The sequence below is a fragment of the Mugil cephalus genome, chromosome 23, assembly GCF_022458985.1.
Source record: "Mugil cephalus isolate CIBA_MC_2020 chromosome 23, CIBA_Mcephalus_1.1, whole genome shotgun sequence".
Classification (NCBI taxonomy): domain Eukaryota; kingdom Metazoa; phylum Chordata; class Actinopteri; order Mugiliformes; family Mugilidae; genus Mugil; species Mugil cephalus.
This window is the reverse complement of record NC_061792.1, coordinates 5,471,648-5,485,476: the sequence shown is the minus strand read 5'-3', so window position 1 is coordinate 5,485,476 and position 13,829 is coordinate 5,471,648. Positions and strand designations below refer to the sequence as shown.

The window sequence follows — 13,829 nt, the reverse complement described above, 5'->3', positions numbered from 1 at the left end:
TTGACGGAAGTTACTGTGGTCTGTTCGCAGTGAGAGTTCAGTCGTCGTTCTTCTGGTTGTGTGCTGACGTCAGAGACACTGCACGAAACCCAACTTACTTCTTTTAATGCAGTTGTTGTGAAAACTGCTTAAATGTGTCAGTCTGTAAAATTAAATGTTTAATGTCTTAAACTAATGTCGTGTGGGTAAATTATATATTTGTGAAAAGATTTTGCACAGAAATGCACGTGGTCCTTCGTGTTAGTTGGAGACTGACTGGTCTAAAAATATTGCTTGAGACGCACACATCAGCTCTTACTTCTGCAAAACCCGCAAATCTGAGGTTTTGGTAGCAGAAGTCAAGTGTTGTGTGTCTGTGTCTGTGTGTGCCCATAAACTACTACACACTGCCCACCAATGTCTCACTGAGAGCTGCTTTGTTGTTAAATGTCATTATAAGTATGGGTGGAGGTAAACTGTGGTTTGTTCTGCTTCTGAGGCTGATGTTTCTCACTGACAGCGAAGGTATTTTGTATTCACTCTTTAGTTTATCATAATCTTGTTCTTAGTCGTCTTTTCTTGGGTTTAACGACATCATCTGAATATTTTCTGTTTTCTTATTGTAATGTTTTAGGTTTTACAGATACAGCACATGTCAACTCATCCAATTTGATTTCTGTTTTAATTGTCTAATTACAGGGGCAGAGATGTATCTTGAGAAGACCATTGGTAAAGAACCAGATGTCACTCCACTATGCACCAATACAACTGAGAATGTTATCACATTAATAATTTGTAAGATCAGAACTGAGATGAACCAGGGAGAAGAGTGTCGTCTGTTGTATCGATACGGACAAGACTTTGTACATGAATGTGACTCCAGGTTCACACTAGTGAAGGAAAATCACACCGTGTTTCTACACTTTATCAATTTAACATCAACGGAAAGTGGGAACCACATCTGTGAGTGTACATATCTTAGTGGAACACAGTTTCTTCATCTGAATATCACTGTGAAAGGTAAGAGATTAATTTATTCTATAAAACTGGTTGCACATGTTCATGTGTTAGTCTGTATTGTAGGGAAAAAACGCTGAAAGTAAATCATCAAAAAGATAATGAATGTGTGTGATACTGATCTTCCTTTCAATGTAAAGAAGATGATGATGAAGAGTCCGTCGGTTCTCCTGAGATTCCTCTCTCTTATGATGTTATTGGAGTGACTGCATTCGTCATGGTGATTGGAATCATCCTGGGATTTATCAACAGGAAAACTTGCGTTGGGTAGGAAATAGTATAAAAATATTACTTATAATTTATTGTAATTACCTTCCCTTGCTCGTTTTTTTTAATTTAAGGAGAGGTCTCTTCAGCAAAGTTACACAAATAGACAATTTCTAATAATTAATTTTTGTGCTTCAATCCCCCAACAGAGAAGAAATGGAACACATGACCACAGCACTGTACATGGTAATATGTTGTTACTACTGTAACTTTTACCAGTACTTTTAATGTCAGAATACTTAGTCTGGATCGTGTGTTCTGTTTCTGGAAGTGGAATACACCGAGTGAGACGGGGCTTAAAGTTTTACATATTTTAAACATACTGTCTTGAAATAACAAATATAATAAAACAAAATCAATTGTTAAAACAAAGTAGACTCTTGTCATTATTATGAACTATCATTTATCACTTCATTTGTGGCGAGGGACATTCGTCCAATCACATGTAATAGTTTCTGAACCACTTGTCTTCAGACAGCGAAGGTTTCAGGGCTTTGGGTTTTCTTGCTGTTGATTTCCTGCTTTGCTTTGAAAATATCGCTTATCTCGTGCGTTCATGTTCATTTGACTTCCTGTTTTTATGTGTTTCTTTTGCCTGCTGCTGTCTTTTCCGCATACACACACACACACACACACACACACACACACACACACACACACACACACACACACACATACACACACACAGAGAAGTTGGATTGTCCTGTCTGTACAACTGATTTAATGAGACACACACAGACAGAAGTGCTAACAAACAGTATATTGTTACAGCTTCTGCTACAGTCGATATGTGGAGCAGCCATCTTGGATTTGGAGGTTGCCCAAATCTCTGACCCCTAAATCCAGTTAAAGAGTAGTTTCTTTCTCATTTCTTTTAGTTGTCAGTTCATCTGTGTCTGTAGCTGCTGTATTTGTTTCCCTGCTTGGATTCTTTGTTGTTTTGCATCAACCTGCTGTTTCATGCTTCTGATTGTTTGTTTTTGTCTTAAACAACCTTAACAAAAAGAAAAAAAATCCAGGTAGCCTATAAATAATTGTGGCTCCATTTTTTTCTTCTTTTTGGTGTTGACATAAAGGCACAAACTGAACCATCCTCCACTTCCTTTTTGACGTCCTCACACCAGCTCGCATCTCTGCGAAAGCCGAGAGTCTGAGGTTTTAGCATGTGAAGTAAAGCGCACTCTTCTTACATAAAGTGTACAGTACACTGTAAACTGCCAGCAATCTTGTCCACTATGGTTACATGGAAACTGTGGCTTGCTGTACTCCTGACTTCTTGCACTGACAGTGAAGGTATCCTAACTACTTTTATACACGTTGTTTAGTCAATATTTCCTTCTCTAGTTTAAAGGGAACAGCACTGTGTTTTTAATGTTTTCTGTTGGTTTCTGTTGCAAATCCGTTTCATGCTGAATGGATTCTGTTTTAATTGTCTGATTGCAGCGATACAAGAGTATCTTGAGAAGACCATTGGTAAAGAACCAGATGTCACTCCACTATGCATCAATAAAACTGGGAGCTTTATCATGTTTATAGTTTGTAAGATCAGAACTGAGATGAACCAGGGAGAAGAGTGTCGTCTGTTGTATCGATACGGACAAGACTTTGTACATGAATGTGACTCCAGGTTCACACTAGTGAAGGAAAATCACACCGTGTTTCTACACTTGATCAATTTAACACCAAAGGAAAGTGGGAACCACACTTGTGAGTGTACATATCTTGGTGGAACACACACTCTTCATCTGAATATCACTGTGAAAGGTAAGAGATTCATTCATTTTGTAATAGTCACATATATTGCTGTTTGTTTTTTCTGTTGTTTAGTAGAATCAATACGGATATGTCTGTTACTTTAATAAAAAAAACTGTGGTACACCTAAACCACTGGTATTAAATATTAACAGTATAAATTGTAGTAATTCAACGTTAGATGATGATGCGTTACTTTCGTAGTAATGTTGAGAACTATCTTAATGTTGGTCATTGATGTTAAAAACCTGTTCTACATTTCTAATCTGATTTTACGTGTCAACATTTAAGAAGATGAAGATGAAGATGATGAAGTCTTGGCCACAGCTACGGATATTCCTCTCTCTTATGTTTATATTGGAGTCACTATATTCATCATAGTAATTTGCATCATCCTGGGATTTGTCTACACAAAAAGACGCCACAGGTAAGAGATTAATAAAAACTAATTAAGTTACTTTATTAATCACACTTAAAAATTTCTGTTCCTTACGTTTCATTTAATCAAATTGTTTGTTGTACTGTTAGAGATTGTGGGAGAGATCTTTTTCTAAATCTAAATCACAAACTAACACAATGCAGAGCAGGTACACAATTAGTAACAATTTATGTTTCTATGTCCAACAGAACACAAACTGAACCAATAACCAGTCAACCAAACACGATACTGCCCACGGTAATATGCTGCACCTTCTGAACTTCACACTGCTCTATGTATATATTTTTTAAAAACAACAGCAAAAAAATGACATATTATCTCTTGTTATCTTGCAGGAAGCAGAGGCCATCGAGCCGTACAGCGTCTTCATTCAGACGGAGAATGGACTTTACACAACTGCAAGAGTAACACTGTTTAAAAACGAGGACTAATAATACGTCTAACACATAAATGATAATGATTTAGAACATTATTTTCCATGTATTTAATCATTTATGTGAGTTTGATATTTTTAAAGGAAGTGAACTCTCTTGTAAAACAAATGCAAGTATAAAATAAAATGTGTGAAAATCTGTGATACCTACTGTGAACAGATTGTTAGTGACGTGAGTGGGCGACGTTGGGCGTTTGAGCCTGTTTTGAAGTTCAAACACGCTTGACCTGACGCTTAGAGTTTACATGCTTCCTGCCTGAGCTTCCTGTCGTCGCCCACGTCTGCCTTGAACCTTTCTTTGCAGCCTGCGTGATGTCGCAGATCCATCGCATCTCTAAAACACAGAAGCCTTCAAAGCAGCCCTAAAAACACTTTGCTTTTGGTCGAGCGTCCTTTGGTTACCCCTGTGAGCAGCGAGCCCTTCGTCAAGTTATGAACTGTCCTTGTATCTGTCCATATGAAGCATTCTGGCATTAACAAATTTCAATCCAGGGCTTCCGTATTCCTGATTCTTGACAGTTAATCGTTTGTGTTTCTCTTTTCCTTTTTCACGCCATGTTTGATGTGTGCTGCAAGCAACAAGCCCAGTCCATGCGGTTTGTTTGCCACAAACCACCAGGACTTCATGAAGAAATATAAGAAAAGCTTAAAGAGACAAAGAGGGCTTGTGTGAGTATAGTAGTAGTAGTATAGTAGAGTAGTAGCTGCTCAGAAACTGATGCGGAATTACACAAAATCATCAGCTTTAAAGATGAACTAGATGGGGCTTCCTGTTGCAACATGGTGTGGCTAAGGTTTGCGGTTTAGGTAACAAAAGAGCTGTGTCGGTAGTTTACCATCCTCCCTACAACTATGGACGTTATGGGTCAAGCTTTTCACTACATATTTCTTTTACGGCCTAAACTTCTCATTCCACTTAGATCATTCTGGTGTGATCTAAATGGGTTTGAGGGCACTTGTTTTATATTTAGAGGGTGCCACATAAAGGCAGGACCCCAGAAGCACTTTGGTTTCGGAATAAGGTTTGACATTTAGGTTGAGAAAACACTGCTATCAGCCTCCTGATCATTATGGTTGCACCGAAACCGCGTTCTGTCCTACTTCTGCCTCTTTGTGTGTTCTTACAATGCTTTTCTTTAAGGAGGACATCTAAACACGTACCATTTCTGCTAGTGAGTGCGGAGGCGTTTGTGAAACATTCAGTCAAGATAACAGGTGTCACTCTAGGACGCAGCGATAAAACATTTTGTTACACTAATACTATGTAGAAAATGAGGAGATTGAGGAGATGTTGATCATGATCTTTGTATTTTTCCCGTCATACATTCTCTTTGTCTAACAAGATCATTTCCCACAGGTGGGCAGTTTGTGAAGATTGTCAACATACAATATCAGACTGGTTTCAGTTTCCAGAACACCAGGAGTGCGATGTTAATGGCTGATTTAATCAGCCAGATGAGAAGATTATTTGCTATTAATATCTAAAACACAATTATCAAGATGTTTCTTGTATATATACACTACCTGGCACCAAAATATTTCATTGGCTGCGTTTAGCTTTTGCAATGTCACAAGATTTATTTCCATCCAGTGTTGCGTTCATTTCTCACCAAGATCTTCTATTGGTGATGGGAGAGTCTGACCACTGCTCAAAGCCTCCTCCAGCACATTCCGAAAACTCTCAGTGGGGTTCAGGTCAGGACTGTGGTGGCCTATCCATGTGTGAAAATGATGTCTCGTGCTCCCTGTACAAGTCTTTCACAATTTGAGCCCCATGAATCCTGGCATTGTCTTCTTGGAGTACGCCCGTGGCATCGGGGAAGGAAAACAATCCATCAACGGAATAACCTGGTCATTCAATGAATTCAGGTGGTCAGCTGACCTCATTCTTTGGGCATGACGTTGCTGAACCTCGACCTGAGCAACTGCTGTAACCCCAGATCATAGCACTGCCCCCACAGGCTTGTACAGTAGACAGGCACTTCATCTGCCTATCTTCTTACCCTCAGAGTAAGTCACAAGCTAACAGGCAAACTAGTGAATTGCGTAGGGCCCCAAGCTAGAAGGGGGCCCCCAGAGACGGCTGATATTGATCTATATCAATGACAATGACGGAACCTCTATAGACGCTGCAACGACAAGACGTTGGGAATCCCCCCTGATAGGGCCTCCTTCTAGCCACTGCTCGCTAGTGGCTAGAAGGGGCCTCCCCGGTGCTGTAGACATGCAGTCGATAATCACAACATTTGAAACCCTCTTAGACATTGCAACAACAACATGTTGAGAGTCTCCCTAATGGGCCCCACTGCTAGCTGGCTTGGTGCTGCTTGATAACATGAAGCAAACCTACCTCTTAGGACACGCAAAAAAAACAAAAACATAACAAGAGGAAGATGAAAGAAAACGGACAGTGGTAAGTATGAATGTGTGATACATTCAAAATAGTTATACCACTTTGTCTCACTCCCACAAAACATCAGAAAAGTTTAGTGTTCAATGTACAACAAAAGCTAATGCTAGTTAGACAGAGGACCAGCTGGAAATTTTAAACTCTTGAGATATACCTGTTTGAAATGGTTTGAACACAAGAGGTGTATTATAAAATCATGACATCAGTTTTGTTGCCAATATTTGTGTACACGCAACACTGCATAATAATAATTTAGTACTGACAACAATATTATTTTCTCCTATTAGATATTAAATGTTGAGCACACACACTTCTATATTTGCATGAAAATATTAAAGCAAACACCAAATAAAACTGAGTTTTTTTGTTTTGTTTTTTTCTCAAGGTGATCTGTTGACAATTTTTTGCTCATCAACCACAACAGTCTTCTACAGATGCCTCAACAGACGAAGGTAGGAGAAAGTTATTCTAAGTTGACAATAGCTTAAAAAACGAGAATATCTAAGAATAAGAACAATATAATTGAGCCAATTTGTTATTTAAATAATGTAATGTTTGTTAAATGGGGTAAATCTGGACTCATCAGAGCACTTCCGTTGGTCCAGATCTTTATGCTCCCTATCAAATTGAAGCCTTTTTCCCCGGTTAGCCTCACTCATTAGTGGTTTTCTTAAGGCTACACAGCTGTTCAGCCCCAGTCCCTTGAGTTCCCTTCACACTGTGCGTGGTGTAAGGCTCTTACTTTCACTATTAAACATGGCCCTGAGTTCTGCTGGTGTTTTTCTTTGATTTGATTTCATCAAACGTTTAAATGATCGCCAGTCACAATGAATCAGGATTTTTTTTCGACCGCATTTCTTCCTGGAAGACGATGGTTCCCCACTATCTTTTCAGTTTTCAGTAATGCGTTGGAAAGTTCTTAACCCGATTTTAGTAGTTTCTGCTTCAATCTCCTCAGATGCTTCAATCTCCTCAGATGTTTTCTCTGCTTGATGCATGCCAACGATTTGACCTTTCTCAAACAGACTAACATCTTTTCCACGATCACGGGACGTGTCTTTCCACATGGTTGTTGAAGACATAAGAAGCTACTCATTGTTGGGGTTAAATAACTTGTTGACTGTTGGAGGTGAGAAACAGTTTTAACAGTTCATTTTGCAGTCTTGCTGCATTCAAAGCAGACACAGAGCGCGAACGTTTAGTGACGGGAACTGTTACTCTCGAAGACCCTTTCTTATGGCTTGTGTACCTAATGAACTGGCAAATGAGCAACTGTTGCAGTTGTGACTCTTCATGCTTTCTCAAGGAGCTACAAAAGAAGAACAAAATGCTGGCTCACTGCATGAATTATCTGTTAAGTTTTCTGTTGATATCGTTCCTCCTTTTGACCACCAGTCCTTGCTGTGTCATGGGTCATGACCAAAGATGTTGAGTAATATGCAGCCACCTCCAGAGCCTCCTGATTCAGAGCTACTGCTGAATTAGGCCTCGTCAGTGATTTCATGATATCGTCCTTTAAGGGATTTATTGTAGGTTTGCAACACATAATGTTATAGTGTTTTGTTTACTTGTATGCTTATTTCTGGCCTATTTTCTTCATATCTGGAAGAGAAGCTGATCTTTCGATACAAAGCTGATCGGCTTTGTATCGAAATAAAATTAAAATCAGACTGATCCGGCTCATACCGAGCTTGTGAAGTGAACGTGTGACTTTAAACCTGATGTTTGTCGACCTGACCCAATTATAAACTAAATAGGTTTTTGTATTGGTGCACTTGCCCTGCTATCTTTAGAGCATCTTTAAAAAAGAAGCCGTGACTTCGGGGCGCTTACATTTTTTTTGAAGAGGTGGAAGCTTGAGGTTTAGTTGGCGACAGTTCAAAGGAGTTTGTCTGTTCTCCACACCTCAGTATGGTGCACTGCACGTTGCCAGCAACAGTTGCTTCATGATCAATATGCAGGTATTGAAACTCTGCATTTTTCTGCAGCTGACACTACCCGTGCATCTTTACAGTGAAGGTAATCTCAAGTTTTCCTGATGCAACATTTATCCAAGATATTTTTGTCTCACAATCTTTCGTCTTCGGTTTGAAGAAGAAACATTTTCTATAATTATCTACTGTAATCTTATGGAACAAGTGTTGTTTGATATTCAACAAATTCAAATAAACACCCATCACTATTTTTCTCATAATCGATTTCAGCGACTCCTGTGGAGACAGTTGGGAAGGAATATGTCACTGGAATATGCACCAATAGTACGCTGTACATCCTCACGGTAGAATGTGAAATAAGATTTGAGAGGAGACGGGGAGAAGAATGTCGTCTGTTGTATCAACATGGACAAGACTTACAGCATGAATGTGAAACCAGGTTCGCACTGATTACAAAGAATCAGACTGTCTTCCTCCGTCTGACCAATTTAACGTCAGCTGACCGTGGGAACTACACCTGTCACTGTTCGTATTTAGGCGGAAAACATACGTTCCATGATGATATCCCTGTGGAAGGTAAGAGCGTCTTTTTCTTCTCTTCAGCTTTGAGTGGCAGATCTCAACAAATTTCTGATTATTGTATTTGATGTAGAAGATGGCGACAACTCTGAGGGGAAAAGAAATCACGGTGCTGTAATCGGTGTAGTCATGTTCATCCTCGTAGCTGTAGTTATCCTCGGATTGATCCACAGGAGACGACACAACGAACAATTGCAGTAATCGTAGTTCTTGTCTTGGTTATATTTCATTTCGAATAATTATCGATAACGTGAATTTGAGCTCATGTTTCATTAACACTAGTACGGTTTCTTCTTTAAAGTGTCTTGTCGAGGTTCCTAGGACAGTTTGCGAATCAGACTCCTGCGTCTTTGGTGAGTAACATTTTTATATTATTTTGCCCCTAAAATCCCAGGATCTGCTGTAAAGTAGTTTGTAATTTCAGTTTTTCAATTTTTTTCAATTTTTGTGGTGGCAACAAATTCATTCCTTCATTCTTGAGGAACTGATTTAATTTTATGAAAATATATCATCTTATCAGCTGCACAGGTTCTGGCCCAAACCAAAAAGAAATTGCACAAGCACCTCTTCTTAGATTATTGCTCTAGCGACCCTTGTTTTTTTTTTGTTTTTTTTAGGCGTTTGCATGTAAAGAAGTGTGGAAAAAATGCTGTCAACTAAGAATGCTTTCAAAAATACAAATCATAATTGTATATTTTCATCAGTTTATAAAATGCAAAATGATTGAACAAAAGACAATCAAATCAATATTTGATGTTACTAGCTCTAGCTTCAAACCTATATGAGTTCTAATAGGTACGCTTTCACAAAGTAAGGGATTTTGTAGGATTGTAGATGAGGTGATCAAGAAAACATAGGAACTGGGGTGCAGAAAAGTGGCAGCAGCTGCTCTGGACTGGACCGATGAGTAAAAAGATTGAAATAGAGCTGAAGAGCGGTACAACAATGAGCAGCAACAGTAAAGCATGGTGGAGGTTCCTTGCAAGTTTGGGGCTGCATTTCTGCAGATTGACTTAGAGATACGGTCAGGATTTATGGTGTCCTCAATGCTGAGAAATACAGGCAGGAGTTGACCTTACATAAAACCCCACCCCCAAACGGTCATTGTCCAATTGTAGATCCTAGCAACCGTTACTATGTAACGAGGTCTGTCATGCTTAGGGATGGGTCCCATAGAGTCACACATGCCGACGCTACACGTGATGTCACGTCAGTTTTTGTCCTGCATGGATGGAAGTGAACCTTCAAAATGCCTAAGGCAAAACAGTCAAAAGTTGGGCTGTACTTCACCTCAAAAGATGCAGACTGGACAACCTACAAGTGCTCAAAGGTAATATCGTGCAAGGGAGGTAACTAACACCTCAAATTTGATTAAACATCTGACAACACGTAGTATTTTTTCTTTTTTTTTTGAATAAGTCGAGAACTCTACTGTCTTTGATAGCCTGCGAGACCCCACAACAGCAGAGTTTGTAGCATTGCTGGAAAGGAGAGTAGTTGATACCCTGCTGTTTTTATTATGATAATTATGACAGTTGTTGTGGATTTTATTTTATATTGGTTCATTTTTTTCTTAGTCTTAGTTGTATTTATATTATTTAAATGACTATTCTGTTCAGGTTGCACATCACAAAATAACTTGTAAAAGCCACTGTTCTTGGACAAAGTTTGTATGTTTTCTATTTTTTAAGTACTGCTTCGGGCACCTTTTAAGAAAGGTCATGGTTACAAAAGTACCGGTTTGGCACTGGTATCGGATAAAACCTTAACATTAGCCATCTCTAGTCAAGCTGCTGACCTCCAACAAGCAAAATGGTGGCGTGCTGTGTCTGGCATATGTAAGTTGGACACTAGGTACCACAAGAGTTTGGCTGGGGGAGCCATGTTCTTCCCGAAGCAGTAAACACCGCAAACGTGGTACTTTAAGTGGATCAAACTCCCAGCTAAATTTCAAGAATAGGAATCCATACGTCTGCTCCAAGTTAAGGCTAGAATGGGCTAAAGTATTAGTAGTAAAGTATAAAGGGCTTTCGTCAGTTTACACCAACAGGCAATTTAAACTGATTTTGTTTTCTGATCCTCAAGGCTGTGCTCGTTGTATTTGAGGTACAGGTCATGGAGTTTCTCAGATTTTGCCATTGACCGCTATGCTTTCGCCTTGAGGACCATATTTTCCCACTCGTTTCATATTTTATTATTTTGGATATATCCATCCACTGCATACTGTAACCTCTTTTGCCTCCATCTGGAGGATATTGTGCAGATATTGCTCCAAAGCAAATCACTGACACGGTGTACCGGTGTACTTCTCCCCACCATGACACTGTGTTGAGACTTAAGTGTATCTAGAAGCACTGATGCTAGTTTGAATGCAGAGAATGGTCACACCAAATACTGATTTGATTTAGGTTTTTCTTCTGTCCATTCACTGTATTTTGTCAGTTGATGAAAATAAACTATTGATTTTGAGTTTAGTGTGTTGGCTGAGCAGTTTCAGTTGGAGATGACAGCTCGAAGACCTGAACATTTCAAGAAACATGACATATTTTGTCTTCGGTTTGTGTTTTTTGTTTAGGATGAAGTTGATCCTGATGCCACTTACGCAAGCCTTGAGTACCCTACTGACGATCTCTACCAAGCAATGACCTCAGTTAACCTCCAACGCGAGATTTATGAGGAAACTGATGCAGAAATCTACGAAAACCTTCAAGTCATCTCGGTGTAGACTATGGACCGTAGGATCTTGTTCATACAGCAGTAGTAGACTTCACAACAAACGGCAAAGTCGTGTCACTTGCTTGAAGTGAGGTGTTCCTGTATCCATTTTTAACTATCCGCTAAGTGAAGGTGCTGTGTTTCCGTAACAAAGAGGTAAGGGACATAAACTGCAACAAGTTGCTTAGAGTGTGCTGTTTCATATTTATACCTCGAGGTCAGGCCTGAGAATATGTGAAAGCCACAACTGCAAATGTCGCTGTTCACCATCTCTCTTAGCCCAACATGCTAAAAAAAAACACATGCGGGGTAAGGCAAGTGACAAACGTCTGAGCGTGGGACCTGATGTTTGATGGCATGAGCGCTATTAAACAGACACAAACTTTTGAATTTCAAATTTAATCTGTTTTGATTCCTTCAGTTTTAACAAACACGTCAGTTTAATAAAAACTATTCCAGCCTGAATGTGTTTCTGTTTGTATTGTGTGTCTGCTCGCTGTTTTACCTTCAGGGCTTCATCAAGGGAAAGCAGAAGCAGACCCCTAAAAAGCACACTTCCTTTTCAGAAGTGCTCACACTGGTGCGCACCTCTCTGAGTGCAGCACAGAGTTTGAGGTTTAGGTGACTAGAGAATATATTTCAGAAGGGTTTGCTGGTCCTCCTCGCTTCGGTGTTGAATACACTCTTAGCAGCTGTCGACCAGAATGGAAACACTGAAAGTGTGCCTTATTCTGCTTCTGAGCCAAACGATGCACTCTAACTCTGAAGGTAATTTACACACCTCTACATTTTCGTAGTTTTCCATTGATATTAACAGTTTGAATTTTCACCAAATCCAAATTTACAGCGGTGGCTAGCCCAGAATTGATTTTATATTGATTGCAATTGATTGATAGAGACTACAGTTGAAAAAATCCAGATGTTGCTTGAATATGCATCAACGAAACTCTACAAATCATCGTGATAGCATGAAACATAACGGAGAGAGGAAATGTGTCCTTATGCTGAATAGTTTTCTGTCTGATTGCAGTGAATCAGAGGGTATTGGAGAAAGCCATTGGTAATTTCTGTTTTAATTGTCTGATTACAGTGATACAAGAGTATCTTGAGAAGACCATTGATAAAGAACCAGATGTCACTCCACTATGCACCAATACAACTGAGAATGTTATCACATTTATAGTTTGTAAGATCAGAACTGAGATGCACCAGGATAAAGATTGTCATCTTTTGTATGATCATGGACAAGGCTTTCAACATGAATGTGGCTCCAGCTTCTTGCTGAAAAAAATGAACCATACTATATCTCTCCATCTGACTGATTTAAAATTAGTTGATAGTGGAAACTACACATGTCGGTGTTCATTTCGTGGTGGAACATACACTCTCCATCTCAATATCACTGTGAAAGGTAGGCATCTCATTTTCTTCATTTCATTGTACAGTTATTAGCCAAACTAATTCATGTTTGTGTCTTAGCTTTCTCCTAATACTAATACTAATTTTCTAACATGTTTTTTCTTGTTTAGATGATGAAAGCGTCAGAAATTCTACAGAACCTATAATCATTTGTGCTTCAACTGCAACAGTCATCTTTGTAGCTTTTGTTATCCTGGGATGCAAATACAGAAGACTACGCCGTCGGTGAGAGGGAATTGCACTGAGATATCACCTTGTCTTCATTTACATGTTAATTTTTTTTTTCTTTTTGCTAAGTTGCATTGTTACATGATTTTCAAAGACACTGCAGTCCCAAACTTTAAGTTTCACATCAACCAGGAAAGGAACTCTGTTGTCTTTCATTTCCTGTCCTAGCACCTAAAAACTGGTCTCACAATGAGTAAGTAAACACACAACTCTGCTTCTAATACATCTCTCTGTTTGTCCACCAGAACTCAACTGGAAGCAATGAGCAGGGTACTGTACCGAAAAATATGACACCTTTCTTCATTTTCTGTGGACTATTTACCTGATTGTTTTTGCTTATGTGTCTGTCTGAAGGGGGCGTATACAGACATCGAGCCGTACAGCACCTTCAGGCGGACAGAAAGTGGACTTTATTCCACCGTCAATCTGCAGGACCCCCAAACGAAGCAGGCAAACACATTAAAAGGAGATGACGGGAAAGGTTTTGTAGAATAGCGCCTTCTTTTTATCCTCACGTGACCTGTTGCTCAGCTGAAGTGTAGTTGGGCCTGTTGTCCACAAGGTGTCAGCATTTGGACTGTTAATTGCAAAAGTGCTTCAAATCTGACAGCTGTGCTGTAACAATGATTCAATCTGGTGAATAAATGGTTAAAAACA

The 13,829-nt window shown here is 39.4% G+C and overlaps 2 protein-coding genes across 6 annotated transcripts; both read left to right on the top strand.

Moving 5' to 3' along the window:
• The first annotated feature begins 385 nt into the window (after positions 1–385).
• On the top strand, positions 386–4,029 carry LOC125000573. 4 transcript variants are annotated; one of them, XM_047576099.1, is made up of 5 exons: positions 413–504; positions 2,707–3,027; positions 3,310–3,442; positions 3,643–3,691; positions 3,790–4,029. In XM_047576099.1, the coding sequence occupies exons 1-5, from the start codon at positions 441–443 to the stop codon at positions 3,883–3,885; spliced, it is 663 nt and encodes a 220-aa protein (XP_047432055.1). In that variant the 5' UTR covers positions 413–440; the 3' UTR covers positions 3,886–4,029. The 4 variants fall into 4 exon arrangements, with proteins under 4 accessions (XP_047432057.1, XP_047432055.1, XP_047432054.1 ...); XM_047576098.1 differs by having other exon boundaries at positions 414–504; positions 3,307–3,442; XM_047576100.1 differs by lacking the exon at positions 413–504 and adding an exon at positions 2,129–2,556 and having other exon boundaries at positions 3,307–3,442.
• Positions 4,030–8,826: 4,797 nt separating this feature from the next.
• On the top strand, positions 8,827–13,829 carry LOC125000574. 2 transcript variants are annotated; one of them, XM_047576102.1, is made up of 7 exons: positions 8,827–9,007; positions 9,112–9,163; positions 11,386–12,293; positions 12,616–12,936; positions 13,055–13,169; positions 13,418–13,442; positions 13,527–13,829. In XM_047576102.1, the coding sequence occupies exons 3-7, from the start codon at positions 12,230–12,232 to the stop codon at positions 13,665–13,667; spliced, it is 666 nt and encodes a 221-aa protein (XP_047432058.1). In that variant the 5' UTR covers positions 8,827–9,007; positions 9,112–9,163; positions 11,386–12,229; the 3' UTR covers positions 13,668–13,829. The 2 variants fall into 2 exon arrangements, with proteins under 2 accessions (XP_047432058.1, XP_047432059.1); XM_047576103.1 differs by lacking the exons at positions 8,827–9,007; positions 9,112–9,163 and having other exon boundaries at positions 11,301–12,293.